Raw genomic sequence first — 23571 nt, 5'->3', positions numbered from 1 at the left:
GGTCTAACTGTTTTTTTCATTTTATGGTGCCTTAAACATTAAAAACTCTTTTCAGTAACGGGTATTACCCCCTCTGACTTGAATAACTGCATCCATACGTCTTGGCATGCTCTCAATTTGGTTAGCAATGTCTTCTTGAGGAATAAGTTCCCATTCTTCGCCAAGTGCTCGCCTCAACTCTTGTAACGATTCTGGTCTCGGTCGTCTATTCTTAACACGCCATCCCAGCATGTCCCACACGTGTTCAATTCGGTTCATGTCTGGACTCCTTGCTGGCCACGGAAGAACATGGATTCCCACTTCTTGGAGATAATCTCCGACCGCATGGGCAATATGCGGCCGTGCATTATCATGCATTAAAACAATATTATCGCCTACAAATTGGCCAAATAGCACAACATGATCAGCCAAACATTCATTTATATACCTATCAGCTGTTAGTCTTCCATTTTCAACAAAAATCAACTCTGTACGAGCATCCGTACACACTCCTGCCCAAACCATCACTCCACCACCTCCATACGGTACATTTTCGGAAATGCAACACTGTGAAAATAGTTCTCCCATCCTTCTCCAAACTCTTTCACGCCCATCAGGTGAGCACAGATTGAAACGGGACTCATCGGTGAACAGAACACAGCTCCACTGTCCATTTCTCCAATCCTTGTGATCATTTGCAAAACGCAGTCGTTCAACCCGATGCATCCTGAGAAGTCTGGGACCAGCTGCAGGTCTACTTGAAATCAGTCCACTTTCTTTCAACCTCCTTCTAACTGTTTTGGCCGAAATTGGGCGTCCATGCATGTTAACAAATTGCTGGGCTACACTAGTAGCTGGCAGGTTGCGCTCCCTAAGAACTCTCAACACCATATACCTGTCTTCATTTGGATTTGTAGCTCTTGGACGACCCGAACCTGGTCTTCTGGTATATTCTAGGGTCTCTCTATACCGTTTTATGGCATCATGGGTTGTGCTTCTAGCCATATTCATAACATTTGCAATGTAACGTACACTGCGTCCATCATCATAAAGGGCTACAGCTCGAGCCACATCTTCAGGTCGCATCTTGTTTTAAGACAAATGTTACAACCCCACTTAAACTCAGAAAATGTAAAAATAAAGAAATAACGAATGATAACGATAATGAAGCATAAAATGGTTGAGGTAAAGTGTTATAGCTGAGACTCCGAAAGCAAAATTGGAATATTTGGTTGTAATGGCTTGTTTATAAAACAAAAAACAATCAACAATGTATACACGTCTCCATAACAACAGATGGCTACCATAATATTGTATGAGAAGATTATATTTTGCAAAATACCAGCAAATATTAAAGAGTCAAGTTTTTTTTTTGTCCCTGAGTGTATATTGCTAAGAAATTTTTAAATTGAGGTGCGTACTTAGAATGTTATAAACTGCATTAAGACATATTTTTTAAAATGAAAAGTTAATAACAGCACTGAACTGTAAATGCCCAGTTTTACTTAACATACAAAATTGGATTGAAATAAAAAAAAAACAAGATTTTAATGTGAAAATTTGTAAAAGTTGTAAGCTTTCATTTGAGATCATGCATTTTTTTTTCTTTCACATTTCAAAAAGTATTTCCTAAAATATAAAAAAAAAAGGACAGAAATTTTTTCTAGTTGTTTTACATATAGAAAAAAAAGAGAAAGATTAATTTTCACATTTATACCTTTCATATTTCTTAAAATTAAATTTCCACCTTCCTCCCCCCTTGGAAAAAATTAAAATGTATAATATAGTTTATTGTATGGTTTAACCAAATATTTTAAATGAAAATGTTTGATTAAAATCGCGAAAATTTTAAACTTTGAAGTGTATATAGCCTTTTATTATATAGTGTTTAATTTAAAAAAGAAAAAAATAAATAATAATAATAATAATAATAATAATAATAATAATAATAATAATAATAATAATAATAATAATAATAATTTATAGATGGAACAATCATAAGGTACATATTTTTTACATATAAAAATCACTCTAGCATCCACAGAAAGAATACATACTCGTGCTCGAGGGCATTGCACAAAATTTTACGACGTTTTATTAATTAACATAACAAAAAGTAAAAAGAGAAAAACAAAAAGACATGGATTTTATGCGGTAACTGAAACTACTTTATATTTTGTCCCTAAACAATAATTTTAATTATTTTTTAATATAAGAATCATTAGCAAATAAAATCAAATACTTTTTTATTACCTACAAACAATAAATTTTTGCTCGTGCCACATTTTAAAGTCTGAACTAAATGTAAAAATCTTCAACACAAACTAAAGAGTGAAATTAATGTTTAGTGACTAAACCATGTATTACGCAATGCGTACTATTTAATAATAATTGTCGTTCCATAATCATAACTTTAAACCACTCTTTGAATTACTAAAATATTAGTAATATGTAAAAAGGATTAAAATAATTTACATGATAGTATAGATTTATTTGCTTCTGTGTTTAAGCTCCTGAGAGTTCGTCACTTTTACCCCATTTTATTGGTGAACTATTTCACAACTTTTTGCTTTATTGTTTCTCATAATTTTTGGTTAGTTCTTTTGAAATATTATTTTCATTTACAAACTTAATTATATATAGTTATTGATAAAAAAAACTGGATTATACTTTAAAGTGTCTCGCGCCGTGGCGTCGTGATCTAAGACTTCCTGCCTAGGACTCGCGTTACGGAATGCGCGCTGGTGCAAGTCCTCTTTTTTAAATTAACTATTTAACGACGCTGTATCAACTACTAGGCTAGTTAGCGTCGATGGGATTGGTGATATCGAGATGATATTTAACGAGACGATGCCAAAAATTCGCCATATATTACCTTCATCCACCTTGCGGTTGAGGAAAACCTCGGAAAAAACCCAATCAAGTAATCAGGCCAAACGGGGATCGAACCTGCACCCGATTGTAACTCCGAATCAGCAGGCAAGCGCCTTAGACGACTGAGCTACACCGGTGTCTCGAATCTTCATGGAGGAAAAAATTTTCTTATGATATTTCGACTAATTTATGGGACTTTGCTCACGCGTAAGTAAACAAATCCGTAACTATAGTAAAGTAACAGCAAAGCTGTTTCATCGGGCAACAAGTTTCTCTGTGTGGTCATGTATAATATCTTAATTCATGCTATGAAGTATTATGAAATTAAAATTGAAAGCTAATCTCCGGGTCGCGTAAATGGAAAATCGAAATCATTGAAAATACTATTATTTAGATCAGCGGTGACCAAAGCGGGTGTCGTGATTACATCGTGTAATCACAGGCATTCAAACGGGTACGAGGAGTTTGCTGTATACATTGCTGTGTGTTTCATTCACGTACTGAAGGCAAGCAGTGGCGGTATCATGCCGCTCTACAAACTGTCTCTACAAGCAGTAAGAGATGGTTTCGTAAAGAATGAGGACAACTTTTTTGTTGTTCTATCGGATAAAATGTAATATGTTTACTTTACTCAACGGTTCAATTAGGAGTATATAGAAACATTAATTGCCACGCTGAATAATGTATTATTATTATTATTATTATTATTATTATTATTATTATTATTATTATTACTGTGCACTAAATATGCGTTTCTATAATTCTTCTGTACGTGCATGAATTTTGATATTTTTAGACCTTCTCCCTAGAAGGATAAGGGTAACTATTTATTAGTTATTCATTTAATAATAATAGTGTAGAGGAACTGATTCAATATTATGTGCCAACGAACTGTTAAACGCCAGGAATTGACATGTCTTAAATCATAGCCAGGAAGAGAAAGATGAGATAAATGTAAGGATGTCAGCTACTGAATGGAGTTTGAAATATCTCGTGCTCTAAAGCCTTTTAGTAGAACAGAATTTTTCAAACGAGTAACGATTAAAACAGCTCAAATAAATTGTCCATAGGAAATTTTTTAATTTTGAAAAACTACGAATTTCTCGACCAGGTATCGAGAGAAGAATTTAGAAAATTCATGATTATATTCAAGAGGAAGGTTAAAAGAAGAAGCAAGAAAAATCGTATATTATTCACTGGCTCTTGATGACAGCAGTGACATTACTGTTACAGCAAAGCTTGAGATTTTTATCCGCGGGATTGATCAAGATGTTAGTACAGGAACCACCACTGGTTGTAGTTTTCATGCCAAATACCTTTCCTCCGTCTCCTTACTGCATAGGCTGTCTGTCGCATGTAATCACTGCAGGTCAAATTTTTGTCACCGCTGATTTAGAGAGTATGAGTTTTTAACACGAAGTTTCCTTCAATATGTTGCCCATTAGCTACAACAGAAGTGTCTTCAATGAACAATGTATTGCAAAGGAGATATTTTAGAGCCCGTGTGCTTCATTTCATTGCATAAATTTCCTCTTACTAAAGCAGATACATCAAAATCGATTCCCATTTCGTCAATAAATCACTTTAAAGGGTAAGACCTATAAAGGTGAGAGTTATTGGCGCCATAGGAAGTCTTGTATTTTCGCGTATTTTTAGGAATAGCGTGGTCCAGAGCACATGTGAATTGTTAATGTAAATTCTACCAGGATCCATCAATTCTGCTCCTTATATTTTCTGTCGCGCGATAGTTAAGTTTTCTTAAACAATCACTGAAAATAAATTTTCTACACCCATGATAATCTGTTCAACTGAATTGTTCTAGGACGCATCACTTTTGCTTCATATAAACCGTGCTTCAAAATGGTGATAAAACATTCATATGAATATTATTAAGTAGGTATTAATGAGAAATTAACATGGTAAAAGACATTTGATTGTTAATCTTTCGAAATTTCAAGATCTAAGTTTCGGATAAACGTACTATTTCTTTCATCACGGGAGACTTGTTAAAAATAGCAATTCCACAATATAAATCGCATTTCGTTTTGCAGCTTGCGAAAAAAAAATCTGTTAACAATAGCACAATTTAATGTTTCGCAAACATTTCTCAACTATTACCACTTCGTTGCATTGGACGTGCTAAAGCCCTGACCTCCCAGATCACCGGACTTGACACCGTGTAATTTTTTTCCTTTGTGGTAATATGAAGGATCCAGTTTATTTGTCACTTCTATCCCAAGTTCTTGAAGTCAAAACATCAGCTCATAGTTGCGATTGCAACCATAAACAGAGATGTAGGAGAGAGTGTGGCAAGAATATGGCGATGATGTTGATGTATACTGCGCAACAAGGGATTCTCACATTGTTTGTAACGTGCCAATAAAAACTTAACAGTCCTTAAATTATATGAAATTGTTATTATAATTTTGAAACATGGTGTAATTACTATGACGCGATCATTATTTTTCCGGAAGGATAAATGAGATACATTTGTGTATCAATTTCTCAAGCCATGAAAAGTCTGTCAACATTTTTCGATATTTATTAATTCCTTAAAATATGATATTCTTAGTAAAATAATTTGGTATATGGACATCTTATGATGGCTGGAATTGATTGAAGTTTTCAGTGTGTAGTTCTCCTGTGTTTCGGCTGTATTTAATTCTTGTATTATATGTGACCATGAAAGGCTTCCGTAACAATTTAATTTAATTATGAGCCAATAGCTCTGAAAAGTGAACCACAAAGATTTCGCATGAAATGTGCTGTTGATAAATTTTTATAGACTTGATCCCCATTCAAAAGTGGTAGGGAGAATATTGTAAGATGAATGCTAGGATAAAAATTTCTGCAGAGAGATGGCAGTCATAATCAAATGGATAGAGTTACGCAATAAGAGACCAAGCGCCTAAAACCTGTTTCGAGATATTGGCCATTGAATTAAAGCTATTTTTTATAAAACATTTTGTGCAAGAAGTAGATATATAGGTGGATTTATTAAGTAATATTGTACATACAGATGTTATATTATCATAATTTTATCTCAAATCCAATGCACGGGTCTTCTGACCGTACGTGCTTTGTACCGAAAACAAGTCCTCCTTTGTAGGTCCCCCCCCACCTATGATTACATCCAAATACTCTCTAAAAGAACACACATATTAAAATGAAAATGGCACAATGGAACACATTATATAATATATCCTAACCTAAAAGACCTAAAAGTGTACAGTTGGGTAGATACTATTATCCCTTCCTCAGTTCGAGTCGCAAACTTCGACAGCTGCAGCTCTAATCTTTCTCGCCTTCAAGAGGAACAATCCAATCTTTTGTTCGTATTCTCTATTCCCCATGAGGTCAAGACATGCAAGCGAACTCCTATTCTGACTTAGCATCGAGTGTGGTAAATATTTTCTCCGTACATGTTCCAATTCGACACACAGTAATAAAATATGGTTATAGGAGTCTTTTTCTTTGCAAAGCGGACAAAGATGCTCTCCTTCTTCGTTGACAATTTTATTACCCTTCCATGCCCCCAATCTTAGCCACGCTAAACCTGCTCTACTGTCCTTGTTACAAGAATTTATGTAGTCACACCTCCCCCAGTTAAGCATGAGATCTGATTGTAAATGTAGTGAGGACTTCTCGATATTAACACATTCATACTATTACAAAAAATAGCACAAAATACCAAAAAAGCTAACCTATTTTAATAAGAGACCAGCAGTTGAATTAATATTTCAAAGAAAATTAAATAAATGAACTTTATGCAATAAACAAATGTAGTTTATAAATAGCAGCAAAATTCAGATATCGCATTCTTGATTTTTTCCGAGTTAAATTAGCCTGCCATCAAAAGATTTGCGCAAATGTCTCATTTTTTTAATTGTCGATTGATTTATTATTGTGTAACTCCGTCCAAATAATCTGACGTATTCACTAGAGGTAATGCTGATGGCAGATAAGCATTTTCATATTTTAACAATTAATTTGTTCTCCAATGTCTTATACCAGCACAAATCAGAGCAAAGCGGTTCATGTGGACTTGGAATCTCTGCTCAGCAATGCATGTTAATGCCTCATCGTTAACAAAGAAAACTCACGACTAATCATAACATCATATCCGCATACATGAAACACATATATTGTTATGACCAGGCAGCGAAACTTGTTGGCCGATGAAAGAGATTTGCTGTTCCTTTACTATAGGTACGAGTTTGTTTACTTGCGTGTGAGTAGTCATGGGGTACTTACTTACTTACTGGCTTTTAAGGAACCCGGAGATTCATTGCCGCCCTAATATAAGCCCGCCATTGATTCCTATCCTGAGCTAGATTAACCCAGTTTCTATCATCATATCCCACCTCCCTCAAATCCATTTTAATATTATCTTCCCATCTACGTCTCGGCCTCCCTAAAAGTCTTTTTCCCTCCGGCCTCCCAACTAACACTCTATATGCATTTCTGGATTCGCCCATACGTGCTACATGCCCTGTCCATTTCAACCGTCTGGATTTAATGTTTCTAATAATGTCAGGTGAAGAATATAATGCGTGGAGTTCTGTGTTGTGCAACATTCTCTATTCTCCAGTAACTTCATCCCTCTTAGCCCCAAATATTTTCCTAAGCACCTTATTCTCAAACATCCTTAACCTATGTTCCTCTCTCAAACTGAGAGTCCAAGTTTCACAACTATAAAGAACAACCTGTAATATAACTGTTTTATAAATTCTAACTTTCAGAATTTTTGACAGCAGACTGGATGATAAAAGCTTCTCAACCGAATGATAACAGGAATTTCACATATTTATTCTGTGTTTAACTTCATGGGGTAGTAAGAATAAAAATTAAGTATACTACTTTCTCAAGATTTGTACTTATAAGTGTGAGCACTTCCTGTAAATATATACTCGTAATCAGTATAACATACTCATAGCATACACAAATTTGCGATTATCTTAGAAGTAATTAGAGACAAACACGAAATATAATATTTTTATCGCGATTGTTTTTTCCGAAATTAATACGAAATTCTGTGGTCTCTAGTTCATGATGTAAGTTACTCGTTGCAGTTGATAAGCCGTCATAAAATAACCAATTAAAAAGCTACTCGTCGACTGCAACACAAAGCAATAGCGAACAACTAAGGCACAGTAGTTTAACCACGCCATCTTCTATTGTACACAGTAGAGCAATCTTGCGATGGTGACTAATAATTGCGAGCGAGAGCTATTTTATGCCCGCTGCGCGCTCGCGGAACTCGTTTACCTGTAAACATTGCTAAAGGATGACGGAACGGAAGCGCTTCAAGCTTTCAAGGAAGAGTGGAAGATACAATATTTATGCTTCGAACATGGTGATGAAGTCCAGTGTTTGTTGTGTAAAAAAATATCATTTGCAAAAAAAGCAACCTAAAACGGCATTATGAGACGCAACATGAAAAAAAATATAGGCATTATTCAGGAGAAGAGAGAAATAAATTCATTTCGGCATTCACATCGAGGGTAAATTAATTTACATTTGGGTCAGTAGATAGTATCTAGATTCCTTTTATTTCTTTATTTTAAATGTATTGTTGATGTTTTATTTGTTGCTTGTTTCTGTATATTTACTTTTATTAGACTACGCGTTTCTTTAATTTAGTAATAATATTTTATCTTTGATTGCACTTTAACGTATACTATTACTAAACTCAAAATGCTAATTCACTTTTATTCCAATAACTATTTTCAGGATTTTTAGCAAATATGAATTAAACATTTTGAAACGTCAATATAAAATATACTTAAAGATATAATTTCAAAACTATTAGACCTAATTGCGCCAAATTTTGTACAGATGATATTATTATAGATCTGTTTATATAGTTTAAATTTCACAAAATTTGGCCGAAATTGTGGAAGTTTTAAAATTCATACATATCCCCTTAAATGATTGACCCCAAAAATTACGATGGCTCTCAATATCTTAATTTAATCAATTTGTTTCTTTTTTTTTTCGTGTTACGTGCATCTCACAAATCACTCTAAGAAACTCATTACATAATCACGATTGGAGAGTAAGGACTACATTTTCACAATCACACAATCAATATACTCTATTTCAATCAATATTGCCATTATTATTTTTTCAACAAATACTCAAAAGTACTTAGAGATCACACACGTCGAGCAGGTAGACCCTATTAGTTTCTCCTAACCAATGAAGTGAAGTATTTACATAATAAATAATTGCTTTTAACAATAAAATAGTTTACATACAATTAACTTTTCCTATTTCTCTCTTTGTTCTTAAAAAACCCTTCCCTTTGCGATTTGTTTATATACATGTGTATTAAATAACTGAATAATTAGCCCTATTGCATAGCCAGAAATTTAGTAACGCAAGTTATTGTAATAATTGCTGCCTATATTCGCTGCATGTGCATGTACTGTACATCCCTGTTGTCTAAGTTACAGTGGATGCGCTATGCGCTCGTGATCAAGGTCGAGCTCTTCTACCATGATTGGGAGCTAATATCGTCTCATCCCTGCAGTAGAGGGACTCTGGAACACAGTTAATCTGAAACCACTGCCTCTCTTCCATCGGGCAACAAGTTTCGCTGCCTGGTTATGACTTTTACGGTTTCTCACTGTGTTTTATAAGGACATGCAGAACCATCTTTCTTGGTTTTAATGACACAAAAACACTTTCAATTTTCCTATTACCATAAGTAAACCGCTAGAAGGGATTCACTAAAGCTAGACAATGGGCTCTGAATAAAAAATTCTGCCTGTTTAATAGATGTTACGTCCCTACATGCTCTCCTGTAATGTTTTACAAAATCCTCTTTCAATACTGCGAGCTTGTCACTTGTGTGATAGCAGAACACTGGTCCATTAGAAGAGGCTGATGTTCTCTCTCTGAACAAAACGAGAGCTTCACAGTTTCCTGTGTGTCTAGAAATACACAACATGAAGAATGGTAGGCCTACATTGCATCATTTCTAACATTCATCGGCATTATTTTTGCAATATCAAAGCATCAAATTTCCTAAAATTGGATACCTATAGGCTATAAAAGTAAAATTATATCGCGTAGCCAAGCCCGTCTTCTGATTAAGGGAGAACGCAAACCATATTAACAAGAAAAAGTTCGTAATACAAAAGCTGCAATTTTCATTATGTGAACGATCGCAATTAAAAAGATAATATCGTACAAGCTTGTCATACTGAGTGCTACGATTAAAAAAGTTATTTCATAAACTTAGTGTATGTATTATATTTTGTTTCCTGAGAACAATACTAAATTTAATGGCAACTGTATATTATTTTATTCACCATGAGATGAAATAGAAATTGTACGTTATATGTGGCACATTCTACTACAGCGATGAAACCTGCTGAATTCCCTTTCATGTGAACGCCAGCATAACTATAGCTGAGAAGAAAGTTTTCGATTAGGGAATGAATATAATCGTTGAAAAAACGCACAAATGAAAAATTATATTTGTGTAAATTTCGAAAAATAATCAAGCAGGATCACCAATACAAACATTTATTTGAATTATTGTAACAGCAGCTGATGTTCTATATTCATGAACAAATCATTGTGCTATATTCTAAGTTAGAGGTCTCCAATAAATGGGTATCGTCATTCGTGCTGTCGATGCTGCCCGCCGAACACAGTGTGCTGTAAGGCTAGAGAAGGGGAAGAGACTCGTACCTCAACAGATAGAAGCGATCAGTGGGGGATCGCGGCAACGGTCTGCTTAAATTTACAAATAATACCATCAAAAGAATAAGAAATATCATACGTTTGTATATTATTTTGACATACTATGAAGCTGGAACCCTGTCTATTGCTATTGACACAAGCCATTGCAAATTCAACCTCTTCTGTTCTATGGTGCCTTTCAGTGCCTGGAAAAGATCTTCTCCAGTTGTATTTTGTAATTACATCTAGAAGACATTCAGACACAGTAAAATATTCTTTAAATCCTCCGGTGAAAATCGCTAGGTGAGCTTTGTCATTTCTATCTGTGCTTTCGTCCAATGCAAGCGAGTAAGCTACAAACTGGTTAATTGTGCTTTCGACTTCAAATTCAATTACATTTGTAATCTTGAAATTCCTTCTCTGAAATGTAATTGGAAACATTTTAATTTTCTTAAACTTTGACTTTGTTCTGGGCACAGTATTTTAGTAACGTCCTGTATGCATGATTTTACAAATAATGCTTCTCTAAAGGGCTTCATTGATTTTCCTATATTTCAAGCTAAAACATAGCTAGCAAAAATATATATTTTTTTTTTTTTGTTTAAGACTGAGGATATGTGTGTGATTTGTGTTTGTATATTCTTGTTTTATATTTATCAAAATATTTGTAGACCAATGCATTTTACCTAAAATTAAACGAAAAACTATATGTTTGTCAAGCGGAACTGAGTGTAAACGTATTGTAATATACTGATTATTATGTATAACCAACAGTTATACAGATAGCCCCAAAATAAATTATTTTCACATTTCCAACATGTCTGTAATTGTATGATATTCTTTGTGAAGAGTCGCATGTTGAATTTTAACACACCCTTAAGAATTTTCGAACAAATTAAGCATTTCACATTCTTCCCACTAACTCAAAAAAAATTATCTTCCTATTCATCCTTGAATGTACTACGTCCATGATTAGAAGACATTGTGAAAAGGTGGAACACGCCAACCAACACACAGTGATAATAGCAGTCCACCACTGCTCTTCGTTTGCGCATAAACGTTGAGTACAGTACAGGTGGGGATGGGTGAGGCGGAGCGCGCTCTTTACGTACTGGCTTCGGTTCCGTTCAGGGGCTTACTCGCGAGTACGCTTTTGGAGACGTCTGTTCTAAGTAGTTGTAGGTACATAATTTAATTTTTCTTGTTCTTATATTGCATTTCTGGTTGTGTGGACTTTAGGAACTTGATTACTTACAGTTTAATTATGAATCCTCTTTGTCATGTAGCTCAGTAAAACAATACTTCAAGCAACTACAAAAAAATAATCACCAACAAGAACTGGACATAAACATTTCGCAACAACGTAGGAAATTACTGAAGGATATACCTCCTGAACCCAGAAGACTGGCAGTTGCAAGCTTTCGTCTTAACACTGAACATGACATCCTGGGTAAACACCTCAATCGTCTTGGCATTCTTCCATCAGCATCCTGCATTTTGTGCCATCAACAGGAAGACATGGATAGACAACATCTTGCAAAATGTCCTGCTCTGAAATCCTCCAAGGAAGTCGCCCGCTACTGGGAAGCCAGAGCCCGAATGGTTTTAATTACTTAATCCGTAGTTTTGTTCATCAACTTCTTATTTTCCCTCAGTCAATGATTATTAATATCATATACTAGCCACTAGACAAATAAATAAATATTTATGCATCCTAATGTACAGTCTTAAATAATTTAAAAGAGTGGTGTGATTTGTAACAATTTTTGTAATAAATGCGTAAGAAAAATATAATTCTTTTAGTTAAAAATCGATAACAAATTCTGCACGAAGCAACTATGGAATTCACAACATTTTTCTTTTTGCTTCAGAATACTAGCTAATTAAAGAAATGATTCTTATGAATACTTCATTCTTCATCTGTAATATTCTTTTGCCCTTAATTAATAAACTTTCAAGTTTTGGATTATCTTCTTCATATTTACAGTTAATAACGTCATATCTTACAAACAGGCAGCAGTATGTTTCATTCAATCAAGTAAAATCAAAACCATTCACAGTAACTTCAGGTGTACCCCAGGGATCTAATCTTGGTCCCTTGTTCTTTTTACTTTATATCAATGACTTACCTAAACAGATTTTGCACACTAAATGTTTACTATATGCTGATGATGTTAAATTGTATAAAGTCATTGACAAACAACAAGACGTTTTTGATCTACAACATGATTTGGACAGACTATATAGATGGAGTATCGATAATTTTCTTCTGTTAATTCTTAATGAATGTTGCTTTATGACATATTCTAAAAATAAGACAGTTCCTCAAAATTCGTATGAAATTAATGGTGTGAAGTTACCTAGAGTAGAATCATTTAAGGATTTGGGTATTTATTTTACACACAACTTATGTTTTAAAATGCACTTAAATCATGTGGTAATTGATGCATATAGAAAATTAGGATTTATAATCAGAAATACAAAAGAATTAAAAAATATAAATACTATTCATTCTCTCTATAAAACTATGGTTAGAAGTAAGCTAGAGTATGCGTCTGTAATGTGGTCACCTCAGTTCCAGTCCCTTCAGATGCAAATAGAAAGGATACAGAAAAGATTTTTACGTTATTTATATTTTAAAAAATATCACGTATCGTCTTATGACAAGCAAATTTCATATAATCAGTTAATTTTTTAATTTAATTATAAAACTTTAAAATCTCGACGATTAATAAATAGCCAAATTTTACTCTATAAGACTGTTAACGGTATATTGAATAACTGTGATTTTCTTAAATTGCTTCAGTTCAATGTAAAAAGAACAGAATTACGTCATAGACAGCCTTTTGTTATTCCCATTCCTAGAACTGTTTTCTTCAAGAACTCTCCAATGTTTGTTATGTGTAATACTTACAACTCTCTGTCTTTAAACTGTGATTCTGAATTGGATTTCAGTTTAACAATTGAAAAATTTCATACAATATTAAAAAGCATTGTATTTCCTTAGATATTTAAATTATGAAGAAGTGTTTTATAATGTTTTTACTCAAGTTTTTTAAATAATTTTGCATCATTATATTGACATTTGGCACTATATTAACTGTAATATTATAATATTCTAGCATCTATTACCATCATGTATTTTCTTTCTTTTGTTTGTATTGTTTGTTTTGTTGTTTTTTTCTCTCTCTCTTATTATGTATTTTGTGTATACATCTGTGTAAGCCATCTGTAATTGGAAGCCTGCTTCTGTTGGTGGTGGATTAAAAAAAAATAAAAAAAAATAAAATAAAACTAAAGAAAAAAAAAGACATTTTACCCGAAATTTAAAATTAATGTAACTCGGAAAATATTGAAATTAGGACACATATTTATATTGAATTTTTGTTCAGAATTTCTTAGGAAATAAGCTTCTTAAGTGACTGTAAATCTTCGTGAATCACCCTGTATTATTAATTAATTTCTCTCTTGTATTCATCTCAAATAAAAATTTTTGTCACACCGAGAAAGGACAACAAATTATGCATCAATCCAAGATTTATTCAAATAAAATTAAATAATATAAAATAATTTGGCTAAAATTATATTCAAAATAATGAGGCATATTGACCTTTGGGATGGTGATGTCTACTTATTTTCCGTGTATAAGAGATTTTAAGCAAAGTCCGTCCTGTGGCTAAACAAAATTATAGTGCATATAAATTTCGATAACGATAAAATCTATAAATTAGAAAGGGACAAGTAAGTAGTTACTTAAAATATCTATAGCAAACATTTTCTTATATACAAATGTACTTCGAAGTTTCGTGTTCTTAAATGCCAGGCTTATATTCTAATACTAGCCGTACCCGTGCGCTCCGCTGCACCTGTTAGAAATAAATATAAAGTAATTATATAATTAAAATAGGACGTTTGATCCAAGGAACAACTTTTACAACAGCGCAAGATAATCTGCTTGGCTCATTACACAATTTTTGGCATTGCATTTATTGCATATATATTTTATGTATTTTAACACGATTCAATTGAGCATAGTTAAAATCTGAATTATAAAATAATGGATTGCTAAGCTAACGTACTATTACTGCATACTAAATCAATACACTCTCGTTATTCGTTAATTCTCCGATATTAAAATGAGTGTACATAAATATTATTTTAAGAAATACAGAAAACGAATGTACAAAATAGCCTATCAAATTTTCTGTGCATAAGAAGCTATTTTAATCTTACCTGTCCTCGATTTACTCAGACGTTACTGTAATAACATTATAGCATTATGTCCATCTAGAGAAACTACACTTTCCAATGGTGATATAATAATTAATTATACAAATCGGTTAATTTAGCTTCTGATATTACTTCATACAAACACAGAAACATTCTCTGTAGGCTATGTTTAATAGCTTTCGATTGTTGATGTCCAAGGCCCCTGTTTCTATTGTTGTTGTCCAAGGCCCCTTATAGACGAAGTCATTTGTTCCTAATTCATTGTACCGTCTTAGATGGCGTTATTTTAATTTTAAAACTCATTTATCTCATTAAATATCAGTCCTATCAAAATTTTGTAAAGAATAAAACGTATCGGAAATCATTTGTAAAGAAACTTTTATTATGTAACATTTTTCACAAAAATCAATAATAAGCGAGATATTTCGATTTGTTTAATTCAGGCCCCCTTATAACCCCCCTTTTAAATAAAGTATTTTGAATGCCATATAGCCTAAAATCTACGTTACAACGAACTTAATTTATATTCAAATTTTCATATAAATCGGTTCAGCCATTATCGCGTGAAAAGGTAACAACATACAGACAGACATACAAACAAAAATTTCAAAAATGCGATTTTCGGTTTCAGGGTGGTTAATTATATATGTTAGGACCAATTATTTTTGGAAAATCGAAAATTAGCAGAAAAATTTCGGCTACAGATTTATTATTAGTATAGATTATAATGTGAGTATGTGTTCTGGAAGAGATTAGACTAACAGTCATTCCAAACTCGTCTCGTCAAGATTTTCAGTATAACTTACATTTAGTGTCAACTCCTTCCAATATTTCTGAGCTGGCTTTTAGCACAGCCTCTACACGTCAGAATTAATAACGATAACACTAACAAAGTTAAGTTCGGAATATGTATTATATGTCTCTCTCGTGTTAAATTTTACAGTACCTGTTTAGAATGTTTCGGCCTGCTATTAGCCTTCTTCAGAACTGGTTGTTGCTGATCTTGGCGCCATTTGTTTTGTTTCTGTGGGGGTATGTTTGTGTAGAGTAATGTAAATTCAAAGAGAGTGTGTGTGTGTGCTCTCAAATTGAGTTGTGTGTTGAGAATTTAATTTGAATGTGTTTTTGTGTGTCTGTATATTTCGTATTGTTCAAGTGTGTTTAGTTTCTGGCTTTTTGGTTGGATGTGTAGAATTTCCATGTCTGTGTTGATGTCTCCGTAGGTATGTTTAAGGCCCATTCACAATGAAAATTAAACATAAACATAACTTAAGCATAAAACCTTGTGTCTATGTTATTTAATGAAAGCATTCACAATGAATTACATAAGCATAAACTTAATCTTCATCATAAGACGTTAACATGAAAGTTTGCAAACTCCAAACTTTCATGGTTATGTTTATGCGATTTGGAAACAGTACACAAGCGGAAAGCGTGTTTTCACTTTTTGTTTAACATCTCATGGGCTTTGCCTACTGGCAATATTTTGATCTATTGGCCGTGATGATAGCTAGGCGCGCAACATGGAATCATATGACGAAAAGTTGATTATTATACATCTCCGTTTCTTTCATTTCAAGTATTGAAAGCCATATACTGATGCCATTGTAGTTATTAGAAACATAAATTGAATAGCTACATCGTCAGTCATTGTGCAATTCTCCATTTTTATGTAATAGATTCTGTAGTTTTGTTGATTCGGTATGTTTGTTTCCACACACGTGTTATGTTTACGTTATGTTTAATTTTCATTGTGAATGGGCCTTGGTTACTTAAGTTTGTGGCATATGTTTATGTGCTTATGTTAATGTTTACGTTATGTTTAATTTTCATTGTGAATGAGCCTTTAGCATTTGTGATGTGTTCTGCATATGTGGAAGTGTTTTGTAATTTTGTTATGGCTGTGATGTGTTCTTTGTAACGTGTTTGAAACGATCTGCCTGTCTGTCCTATATATAAGTTATTGCAGGTGTTACATTTGAGTTTGTATACGCCTGTGTGGTTGTATTTGTTTGTTTCTGTTGTTTGTGTGTTGAGATGTTTTTATTTGTCATTATTTGTTCGGTATGCGACGTTGTAATTTAATTTATGCTCGACCATGCCGAAATGTAGTAATTATACACCTGGTAGCAGTCCTTTAATGGACCTCATTTAAGTACACCTATTCATTAAAGTTCAGCTTTTCGATTATTCTCGGATATCCAATCGAAAGACAACTATCAAAACGTCACGCAGGCTGGAAATCCAATACTGTCGCAGAAGGTTATGTTCTGTTACTATAATAATTAGCGTTAATTGTAAATAATATTCAAATAAATTCAATTTGTCATCTCGTTTTTCAATGTCGAATTCTATTTCAAGGTTATATCAAGTTCAACGTTTATCTTATTAGATTATATCAAGGTCGTTGACATTCGTTGCCCGGAAAAATCAATACTTTCGCGTCTGCCCAAATCTCACAATTTACGAGATTTCACAAGGACAGTTCGCTCCCCAGCCACATAACCATAACATGAATACTTTCAAATTTCGCTTGCGCTCGTTTCATAAACATCCTCGCGTCTTAATTACTATCATTATGGGCTCGTTGCATAATGTACTATTCTTGAATGAGGTTGAAAATCTTGTGTGTGTTTTTGTTTTCGTATGTTAGTGTGATGGATTTTTTGTGTTCTTGTGTTTGTGTTGTATTCTTATGTTTTTTGTGATTATGTTTTGTCTTTCGTATTACGTTGCCTATTATGTTGGGGTTGTATAAGTTTTCTTGTGCTATGTATTTGATTGTGTATAGCTCTTCTTTGTAATCATGTGGGTTCATTGGTATGTTGCTTCCGAAGTGATAAAGTGTAATCAAAAACTATAAAGTAAAGTTATTTTTAAGTAGTGATAAAAAACTTAACTTCCTAGAGTTTTACAGAATTTTGAGAGACAACATATTGGTGAGTTGCAACAAAAAACATACAACCTGTGAATAGAAAGTTGAGTGACACGTAGAAAGAATCTGAATTTTATATCGTCGGTTTTATGACGCATATGAACTCAAGTTGAGCGTGCCAACAGGTCGATTTGACAAGTAACTGGAGCGAAAATCCTTCACAATCAGACTTGGAGTGAATATTTAGGAATGATCTACTCACGTTGTGGAGCCAGCTCAGTCTCCTCCACGGCGGATTCGCCTTCACGTGACATTCGAAGTACACGTCATCCCCCTCCTTGATGTCATCTGGGTTGAGCGTGCTACCCAGCATCAGCGAGACAATGGGCGGAACTGTAGGGAAAGAACAACACAAATGGTTATAACAGGGCACACGTTCAATATTCGGAAATACCGCACAAATTTCGCTAACACTTTCTCTGCAATCAGAAGACTAACAAATCCTTCCCTTCAGTCTTCATATCGAAATGCCTAACGCCTCTTCTTATATAAATGGTTTGAACTGGTCTGCTGTACGTAAAACTACAAGTGTCTCACTGTACAAAAGTATGTGACTTAAGCTAGACTACATTTATTGAAAATAATCTATTTTTATGTAAAATATGAATCACATTCATTCCTATTTGAATGGTCATCTTGAGACTGGATAGAAATGGGCTTCAGATCAAATCCCTCCTCTCGAAAATTTCCTCCCGTACTTAGCTTATTTTTTTAAATTACTGACGTCTATATAAGGAGCTGGCTGGGACAATGGCTCAGAAGGAACTGACTACTGAAGGGTACACTGGAAGTAATCGTGAATGGGAGAAAAGTTCGGAGCAGAAGAAGATATCAGTTGATAGACGACATTAAGATATATGGATCATATGCGGAGACAAAGAGGAAGGCAGAAAATAGGAAAGATTATAAACAGTTGGGTTTGCAGTGAAAGATCTGCTTTTGGACAAAACTATGCTAGAATGAATGTGTGAATGAATGAATGAATGAATGAATGAATGAATGAATGAATGAATAAAATAGTGAATGGATGAATGAATTAATCAATAAAATAGTGAATGGATGAATGAATAAATAAATGAATAAAATAGTATATGGTTGAATGAATAAAATAGTATATGGATGAATGAATAAAATAGTATATGGATGAATAAATGAATAAAATAGTGAATAGATGAATGAATGAATAAAATAGTGAATGGATGAATGAATGAATAAAATAGTGAATGGATGAATGAATGAATAAAATAGAGATAAGATGAATGAATGAATGAATGAATGAATAAAATAGTGAAAGGATGAATGAATGAATGAATGAATAAAATAGTGATAAGATGAATGAATGAATGAATGAATAAAATAGTGAAAGGATGAATGAATGAATGAATAAAATAGTGAATGGATGAATGAATGAATGAATGAATAAAATAGTGAATGGATGAATGAATGAATAAAATAGTGAATGGATGAATGAATGAATGAATGAATAAAATAGTGAATGATTGAATGAATAAAATAGTGAATGGATGAATGAATGAATGAATGAATAAATGAATGAATGAATAAAATAGTGAATGGATGAATGAAGGAATTAATAAAATAGTGAATGGATGAATGAATGAATGAATGAATAAAATAGTGAATGGATGAATGAAGGAATGAATAAAATAGTGAATGGATGAATGAATGAATGAATGAATAAAATAGTGAATGGATGAATGAATGAATGAATGAATGAATAAAATAGTGAATGGATGAATGAATGAATGAATGAATGAATAAAATAGTGAATGGATGAATGAATAAAATAGTGAATGAATGAATGAATGAATGAATGAATGAATGAATAAATGAATGAATGAATGAATGAAATAGTGAATGAATGAATAAATGAATGAATGAATAAAATAGTGAATGAATGAAAGAATGTATGAATGAATGAATAAAATAGTGAATGAATGAATGAATGAATAAATGAATGAATGAATAAAATAGTGAATGATTGAATGAATGAATGAATAAAATAGTGAATGAATGAATGAATGAATGAATCACCTTCTTCGGAAAATGGCTTCGCAATCGATATTAATGTCTGACATGCGTCTTTATTTATTTTATTTTATTAGGTTATTTTACGACGCTGTATCAACATTTTAGGTTATTTAGCGTCGGAATAAAATGAAGGTGATAATGCCTGTGAAATGAGTCGTGGGTCCAGCACCGAAAGTTACCCAGCATTTGCTCGTATTGTGTTGAGGGAAAATCCCGGGAAAATACCTCAACCAGGTAACTTGCCCCGACCGGTATTCGAACCCGGGCAACCTGGTTTCGCGGCCAGATGTGGACGATATGCGTCTTCAGTCTTGAAAATTGTCCTGGGATTTAAGTGTCAAAGTTGATTTTTAAATGTTTTTTATTGGGTTATTTTACGACGCTGTATCAACATCTAGATTATTTAGCGTCTGAATGAAATGAAGGTGATAATTGTTTTTATTGGATTATTTTACGACGCTGTATCAACATCTAGGTTATTTAGCGTCTGAATGAAATGAAGGTGATAATGCCGGTGAAATGAGTCCGGGGTCCAGCACCGAAAGTTACCGTGCATTTGCTCGTATTGGGTTGAGGGAAAACCCCGGAAAAAACCACAACCAGGAAAATTGCCCAGACCGGGATTCGAACCCGGGCCACCTGGTTTCGCGGCCAGACGCGCTGACCGTTACTCCACAGGTGTGGACTTTAAATGTTTACATGCGGCATTTCTTTTATATATTTTTAATACAGTTGAAAATGTTATGTAGGAGACTATTCTAAACCATTATTGCAATGTTATTCTTCCAGTTATTTCTGTAGGTAATGGATTTTAAATCAAAACTTGTGTGTTCACTTTGGTTTTCTAATATATCTTCATTCTTCTCGTGGTTCAATAGAACTTGTGCTAATAATAATAATAACAATAATAATAATAATAATAATAATAATAATAATAATAATAATAATATGAAATAATGTTAGACATCTCTTTCTCCTTTTCTTCTTCTTCTTCTTCTTCTTCTTCTTCTTCTTCTTAGGCCCGATGGCCTTTTTCTTCCTCAGTGAAAATGTCTTCCTATCTTCTATGGCGTTTTCCAAAATTCCTTTCTAATTTAGGTATTTGGAAGTCTGGAATTGTGAGATCCTTTTTCTTCCTTAAGACATGAATAATCATCACTTACCTTACATGTATATCCTTTTAGATGTGCAATTGTGAGATCTCTTAAAATATCTTGATAGAGGCCAAAAGAAATCGCAATATCACAATAACAACCAAGTAACCGAGAATATAAATGTTTCACATAATTACAGAAATCCTAAAAACCTCCTTTCCTTTTTATTTGGCATTCGTATATAATTCTTACAAGTTACACAACATGTTTAATATTATTTTGTACATTAGCTACATAACTTGCAACATTTGTACCAGTTCCATTACGTATCTTTATGCAAATGATGTTTCTTGTATGTTTTTCTCTTTCGCTAATGCCACCAACGCCATTAGCAGCGTTGCTGTTAGCAACTTCGCCATTTCATTCGTGAGCGCGCATGTGACGAGGTCAGCTTTAGTTTCGACATTATCGATCCCATTTAACTGATATGTAAAATTCTATAGAATCGTTAGGCAAAAATGAAATATCCTTTCCAGTAGACATGTGGCCTGGTTTTTCTCTGACAATGGAATGGTATTAGTTACGTATTTGGTGTCGGAATGAATTTCAGGCTGAAAGCCATTCCATGTCATCGGACCGTTTTTTCTAGTTCCACAAAGTTACGGGGAGTAAAATATCAAACACAGCAACACGTGATTCTCCAGCGGATCTACAAATACATCGGGTGGGGTGACAGCGTTGTGGTTCGCACACCTGGGAGAGGTTTGCAGCCCAACATGAACACAATATTTAACTGGCACAGCAACTGGGAAAATGATCTGAACGAGTATTATTTACGTCTTTTATTTTGTGTACTGCATGTGAGCTCACTGTTATTCCAATGGAGAGAACTACGGATTTACATTATCGTACAGAATTTACCTTTCTATCCCTGTCTTTCATTTCAGCGTTCAACAACTTACAAAATAGTACATTATGCAACGACCCTATAATCGTAGTAATTACGACGCGAGCATGTTTATGAAACGAGCGCAAGCGAGTTTCATAATTTTCATTTTCATACGAGCATCTTAATTAACAGACTGCCTCCGTGGTCTGTTCGTCAGCATGCTGGCTTCCGATCGGGAGGTCCGGGGTTCGATTCCCGGGCTGGGCTCTCGGTGAATTTTTTTTGAAGAAGATGAATTCACTGGGTCTCTAGAGTCTGGAAATTTGTATGAATGTGAGTGTGATTGTGAGTGTGCCGGGTTAATATTAATTAACCAATCATCGCGTACATAAAAATACATCAGGACTGTCGCTGGGCAGTAAAATGAACACACGTTTCAGCGTCACATTGTTGACAAACAACTCCATCTGTTAGCACAATCATAAAGCATCTAATAGATGCTACAGAGTTACCAACAACGAAAAAAAAAATCTTAATTACCATTATAGGCAAGTTTCACACGACTTTTTATGCTCGACCATACTTCTAACTTGAAATTATTCATAAGTATTCATGTGAACCGTGATACAATAAGTATAGAGAAATGTCTTGAGGATTTATGAAACATATTTTGTTGTTACAGTGAAAAATAACAAATTGAAATAGATTGAAACACAAAATAATATGCGAAATAACGTCAAGAAGATGTGAATTAGAGTCATGGTCCCTTTGAATGATGCCTGAAAATAGCTATTAATCCTTTGCGTGTTTGTTTTTTAAATAATGTGTTTAATCTGTAACTACAGTCAGTGTATTGTTATTGGTATCTCTTTGTTGTTACCTATTGCTTTAAAAAGAATGTGTTTAATTTGTAATCTTAAGTCATTTTTTCTACTACTATTCCTTTACTGTACTGTTTACATTTAAATCTTTTGTATTGCCCCTACCATTATATATTGCCCTTCAAGAATTTCGGTATTCGTTAGTTGTAAGTCATTACTTGTGTTATATTTTAATTATTGTAATTGTTACTGAATCATGTATGTAACTTGCAACCGTAAATCATTGCTTGTAATATATCTTTATTACTCTTAACTGTTTCATTGTTCATGAATTAAGTATTAATTTATTAAGTGAAAGTGAAACTTTGTTACATTAATCTACTCTTGATTATCTTTTTAGGTCGTGATTTACTCTGAAACGGTTAGAAATTCTTGTATAATTTTATATAGATTATTCCTCAAACATCTCATTAATCTTTAACAGGATCCATTCTTTCACTAATGTGCATGTACATAATTAATGTAAATTGTAACTGTGACCACTATTTTATGTTATCACTTTACCTTTGTTTATTGTTTATAAAATGTGTATTTTGATGCCAAGTATAACCCTAATATACTTCAGGGTGAAATAGGGTTTATTTAATTGGATAATAATAAAAAAATTATTCATGTTATTCTTATCTGACTGGGGAGCGGAACTGACCTTGTGCAATATCTCGTAAATTGTGAGAGTGCGCTGACGAGAAAGTATTGATTTTCTCCGAGAAAGAAATGTCATTGACCATGATATAATCTAGAGAGTAAAATAAACATTAATCTTGTTATAACCTTGAAATTGATTTAGATATTGAAAAACGAGATTGAATTTATTTGAATATTATTTACAATTAAGGCTAATTATTATAGTAACAGAAATAACCATCTGCGACAGTATTGGATTTCCAGCCTCCGTGACGTTTCGCTAGTTGTCCTTCCAGTGCATATCCGGGAATAATCGATACT

The 23571-nt window shown here is 33.5% G+C and overlaps 1 protein-coding gene across 1 annotated transcript in view; it reads right to left on the bottom strand.

Moving 5' to 3' along the window:
* LOC138712641 (neural cell adhesion molecule 2-like) overlaps positions 1 to 23571 on the bottom strand; it is a 1205141-nt gene that overhangs the window by 736319 nt on the left and 445251 nt on the right. Inside the window, exon 7 of the mRNA XM_069844609.1 lies at positions 17916 to 18046. Coding sequence (XP_069700710.1) covers positions 17916 to 18046 — 131 coding nt within the window. The remainder of the gene's footprint in view (positions 1 to 17915; positions 18047 to 23571) is intronic.

This window comes from Periplaneta americana, chromosome 13, assembly GCF_040183065.1.
Source record: "Periplaneta americana isolate PAMFEO1 chromosome 13, P.americana_PAMFEO1_priV1, whole genome shotgun sequence".
In the NCBI taxonomy this organism is placed as follows: domain Eukaryota; kingdom Metazoa; phylum Arthropoda; class Insecta; order Blattodea; family Blattidae; genus Periplaneta; species Periplaneta americana.
This window is presented reverse-complemented; position numbering and strand designations above follow the sequence as displayed.